Source organism: Aptenodytes forsteri, unplaced genomic scaffold, assembly GCF_000699145.1.
Source record: "Aptenodytes forsteri isolate BGI_AS27 unplaced genomic scaffold, ASM69914v1 Scaffold492, whole genome shotgun sequence".
Taxonomy (NCBI): domain Eukaryota; kingdom Metazoa; phylum Chordata; class Aves; order Sphenisciformes; family Spheniscidae; genus Aptenodytes; species Aptenodytes forsteri.
Window position 1 is genome coordinate 1027291 of NW_008794172.1, and position 4851 is coordinate 1032141.

Consider the following 4851-nt stretch of genomic DNA (forward strand, 5'->3'; position numbering starts at 1 on the left):
TGGCCGGGGGCAGGATGGGGAGTGCAGCGGCTGGGAATGGCTGTGCTGATGCGCTGGCACTGGGGCTTCCCGCAGCTACGCCTCGGACGTGGCATCTGGCATGAGCGATGGCTGCGAGGGGCTCTCAGCCAGTGAGTGGAGCACCAAGCTGCCACCCAAGCGGGCCTCAGGGAAGCTGCTGCGGCGCCGAGGCCGGTCCAGGCTGCGCATCACCAACGTGAGTGCCGCGGGTGCTGGGTGGGCAGGCGAGCGCTCCCCGGGTTGAGCCAGCCCTGCTGCCCACAGATCTCCGACAAGAACGACCGGGTGGTGGAGTGCCAACTGCAGACCCACAACAACAAGATGGTGACCTTCAAGTTCGACCTGGATGGGGACAACCCGGAGGAAATCGCGGCTGTCATGGTGAGCGCAGGGCAGGGGTGAGGGCGGGGGTGAGGGCAGGGGCCTGCCCGGCCATGGCAGGTGCTGACTGGCCCCTCCGCCCCCAGGTCCACAACGAGTTCATCCTCAAGTCGGAGCGGGATGGCTTCGTCCACCGCATCCGGGACATCATCCACCGTGTGGAGACCCTGCTCCGCAAGGACGGGTGTGGTGCCGCCGAGCTGCCCGAGAGCCCTGAGGCTGAGCATGACGCAGGCAGCCCCGTGAGTGCCCAGCCCAGCCCTGCCAGCACTGGGGAGACCACCAACGCTGAGCTTGGCTGAGGGTGCTGCCCAGCCCCCAGGAGCCCAGTGGGGAAGGCGCTGGGGTGCTGGGTCCTCCAGCCCCATGCAGGAGCGGCCCCATGCCTGTGGCTCCGGGTCACTTGCCTGCTCGTGTGATGGGTTGTGGTGCACCCCTGCCTGGCAGACTCACCGGCTCCTGTCCCCGCACACGGTGGGGCCGAGGTGGGGGGCAGCGGGGGCTTGGCTCAGCCTGTCCGAGGTCTCTGCCCCAGTGCTGGGCTCAGCTACATCCCCCTCAGCAGGTGGACCTGCAGCTGCAGGAGCTCTCGCACTCCATCTCCTCCTTGTCCTCGCTCAGCGGTACGTCTCTGCCTCTGTGCAGGCCCTTCCCATTCCCCCCCCCCCCGCCCCCCCCCGGGGGGGCGTGCAGGGTGGGGCCCCAGCTGAGCCCAGGGCAGGGGGGGTGATGGCCCCAGCTGAGCCCAGGGGGTCCTACGGGGCACGTCCTGCCTCGGCTGAGCATTGGCTGTCACCCCTGTGCCACAGACCTGGGCTGCACCAGTCCCAGCCTCTCGGTCCAGTCCCCCGTCCTGCCGTTGCTGAGCAGCTCCCCGTCGGAGAACGACCTCGCCAGCCCCGCAGAGCTGCCGGCAGCTCCAGCCCATGAGCTGCAGCCGACACTGCCAGGCTCCCCTGCAGGTACCAGCCCTGGCAGGGCCAGGCACGTCTGTCTCTCCAGGGCTGCTGGCCACAGCCGCGCCATGGCCGGTCCCTCGCCAGCACGGGGCTGCCAGCACGGAGCTTGGAGCTGCCTGGGCGGGGGGTAGAGTGGGCTCATGGGTGTTAGGGGCTGCTCCTGCCACTCCTCTCTCCACAGGCTCTGTGCAGACCTGGCCCCTCGTCTCGATAGCTCCCTCCTGGCTGACGGCGTCGCCGGCGCTCCCACAGACCCCCCCAAGCACCCCTGGGGCGCCTGTCCCACCGGCCCTGCCCCAAACCCTCCTGTCCCCACTGCCGCTCCCCACGTCCCCTGTCCCCAGCGGGCCCAGCAGCCCCCTGAACCCCCCTGTGACCAGCACGCCCTGGTCCCCCACTGCCCCCCTCCTGTCCCTGGCCAACGTCTTCTCCCTGGCAGTCATGAGCATGGCCCACACGTTGCTGCCCGCCGTCTCCTCCATTGCCAGCTCGGGCGGGCACCTTTACCCACCACTGCTGCCACGGCCACACAGCCTCGTCCTGGGGCCCCCCCGCTTCGTCTACCCCGACCCTGCCAGCATGGCCAAGCCAGCCCCGGCCTGTGGTGGGACCCTGGAGTCAGGGGGGGCTGATGTTCCCCCTGCAGGGGGGCCCATGCCATTCCCTCCCCTGGCACCGGCCCCGCCATGCCCCACAGGCAGCGAGGCTGCAGGGAGTCCCCTGCCATCACTGAGCACGTCCATGCTGGGGAGCCTGGAGGGCAGCACGGTGAGTATGGGGGTGACAGGGGCTCCCTGGGGCCGCTTGAGGTGGGGCTCAGTGCTGGGGGGGCCAGGCTGTCGCTGCAGATGCTGCCCTGGAATGGGACAGGGAGCCCCGTGGTGCGGGGAGCCCCTGGGATGCGGGGAGGGCTGAGTGGGAGGTGGGTCCCGGGGCATGGGAGCAGCAGCAGGGTGGGGCAGGAGACATGGGGGGACCCGGGGTGGGGCAGCTGACCGCTCGGGTGTCTGCAGGTGCTGCCTGGCTCCCCCAAGCCCAGCCACCCTCTCATCGTCTCGGAGTCGCCATCCCCCGGCGTGCCCAAGGCCCGGCTCTCGCCCATCAGTGAAGGTGAGGTGAGGAAGGGCCTAGGCTGCGCTGGGGTACCCCGACGTCCCCGCCAGCCCACATGCCCCGAACGCCACCAACTGCCCCCTGTCTCCGGCAGAAGCCAAGCCCCAGATCCTGGGCCGGTTCCAGGTGACGCCGACCAAGGATGTGGCTGCGACCTCCCTGGTGCCGGGCAGCAGTGAGAGCAGCAGTGAGGGTGAGCAGCGCAGTGCAGAGCCCGCAGCGAGCGGCTCCCCCTTGCCCGCGGCCCCCGACACAGGGGACAGCTCAAGCAGCGACTCGGACTCAGTGCTGGAGACGGCAGAGCAGGACCCCGAGGCTGAGGAGGCGCTGGCCGAGGAGGGCACAGTGGTGCTGGCGGAGAGCGACCAGGAGGGCCCTGGGGAGGAGGGCACAGAGAGCGCGCCGCAGGCGGTGCTGAGCCAGGTGTGGCTGAGCTACTCCCGCAGCTTGTCCTACCTGAGCAGCGATGACACCGAGAGCGAGGACGAGGAGATCTGGGAGGAGCTGCAGAACCTGCGCCAGAAGTGAGCAGCCCCGCGGCGAGCCGGCCTGGGGGCCCTGCGGCACGAGGGGGAGCAGGGCGGTGGGCTGCACCCAGGAGGCAGCGCAGGGGCTGCAGGAGGGGACAGGCCTTCCCACCTGCCCCAGGCAGGAGGACGATGCCCCCTTCCTGGAGGCCCTGGCTTGGCTGGGCGCGGCTCGGCACGTGGCTCGGCTGCCAGCCCCCATCTCCTCCCCAGGCACCTGGCCGAGGTGCAGCTGCTGCAGAGCGCCCAGAAGAAGGAGATCGAGGAGCTGTACCTGCGGATGGGGAAGCAGCCACCGCTGGGCATTGTCTCCCCCGCTGCCATGCTCTCCAGCCGCCAACGACGCCTCTCCAAGGGCAGCTTCAACCCCTCCCCCCCCCCCCCCAGGCTGCGTCGCCTGGAGCTGGCGCAGCCCCCAGGTGCCAGCCCCCGCTGCCCCAGCTCCCTCCCGGGGCCCCTGCGGGCTGGGCGGGGGCTGTGGGACGGGGACCCCCAGGGCTGGGGAGGGGTCGGGCCTGCATGGAGCACAGCTCTGTGCCCCCATCGGTGTCCCCCGCTCAGGGCTGGTCTGTCCCAGCAGGCATCATGCGCCGTAACTCACTGAGCGGCAGCAGCACCGGCTCACAGGAGCAGCGGCTGAGCAAAGGGGTGACCTTTGCGGACGACTTTGGCCGGATGGTAAGGGGCGGGAGGTTGATCCTGCTGCCGGTGGCTCCGCAGCGCTCCGGGCAGGCCCCAGCTCACCGCTGCTTCTCTCCTCAGTAGCCGGCTGGCCAGGAGTGACTTCATGAACTACCTCAACCAAGTGCCTGCTGCCCCGGGGGCGGGCGAGAGCCCCTGCACCTCCTGGGAGGACAGCGCCAGCCCTGGGGGCAGCCAGCGCCCTCCAGCCGAGCCAGCTGGGTGCCCACCCCGGGGAGCCCGGCCCCCTGCCTCCACCCCTGTGCCCCTTGGCTGTGTGCCTGCGGCAGGGTACCTGCTGCCTCTGTATCAGAGGGAGGGTAGGCCTGTCCCACGCTTGTCCTCCCATTTCCTCCCTCCTTGTGCCCCCCCCGGCCCCCTCCCTGCCGTTCCCAGCCTGTTTGCTCAAGCCCGGCCCCAGCTGCAGGATGCGTGCGAGGCGCTGCCATCCTTCATGGCTTTACTCTGAGCTGAACCGGCGCAAAGCAGAACCACACCCCCACCGCGTCCCAGTCATGATGCATTCCCCACCCCTGCCACCGCGCTGTCCTCCAGCTCTGCCCCGATCCCTGCAGGGACAATGTGTGGGGCCCGACCCAGCCACCCCGGGGCTGCCCTGCTTGCTGCCGCCCTCATCTCGCTCTGCACAGCCGAGAACAAGCCGGTTGCGGAGTGGGAAGAAGCTTCCCTTGGCCCCGTAAGGCAATGCAGCTGGTGCACCAGGAACAGCAGCGGGTGCACTTTGTTACAAACTGATGTCTGGAAAGTGTTTTCATAAATACAAATTAAATACAAATGGGATCTGCCTGTGTCTGTCCGGCGGGACTTGTGGACATTGTCCTTGCTGTTGGCTCACGATAAAAGACGATAAAATGACGAGCAAAGTAGAAAATTCCATCTCGGCAGACACCTGAGCGGGTGGCAGGATCCTGAGCTGGACTCTGGCCACCAGCTGCTTTAACAACAGGCACTGATGCAGTCTCCAGACAGGGTATTTATTGTGGAAAGCGACGGGCACGTGGGCACCCCTGCCCCTCCCAAGAGCGAGCCCCTGGCAAAGACCCTGTCCGCTCTTCAGGAGAAAGGCGGCTGCCTGCAGGGGAGGAAGCCCTGCCTGCAGGGGAGCCCCCCCCCAGTGCACTTCCCTGGAACACGCTGAGCGCCGGGCA

General features: G+C 68.9%; 1 protein-coding gene across 1 annotated transcript in view; it reads left to right on the forward strand.

Annotated features, from left to right (window-relative positions):
* The window catches only part of WNK4 (WNK lysine deficient protein kinase 4), an 18700-nt gene extending 14217 nt beyond the window's left edge, over positions 1-4483 (forward strand). Inside the window, exons 10-21 of the mRNA XM_019472923.1 lie at positions 14-23; positions 76-217; positions 286-402; positions 489-644; positions 965-1025; positions 1212-1364; positions 1543-2129; positions 2375-2471; positions 2569-2998; positions 3215-3420; positions 3582-3679; positions 3767-4483. Of these exons, the coding sequence (XP_019328468.1) occupies positions 14-23; positions 76-217; positions 286-402; positions 489-644; positions 965-1025; positions 1212-1364; positions 1543-2129; positions 2375-2471; positions 2569-2998; positions 3215-3420; positions 3582-3679; positions 3767-3784 (2075 nt within the window). The 3' untranslated portion in view covers positions 3785-4483. The remainder of the gene's footprint in view (positions 1-13; positions 24-75; positions 218-285; positions 403-488; positions 645-964; positions 1026-1211; positions 1365-1542; positions 2130-2374; positions 2472-2568; positions 2999-3214; positions 3421-3581; positions 3680-3766) is intronic.
* Positions 4484-4851: the final 368 nt, after the last annotated feature.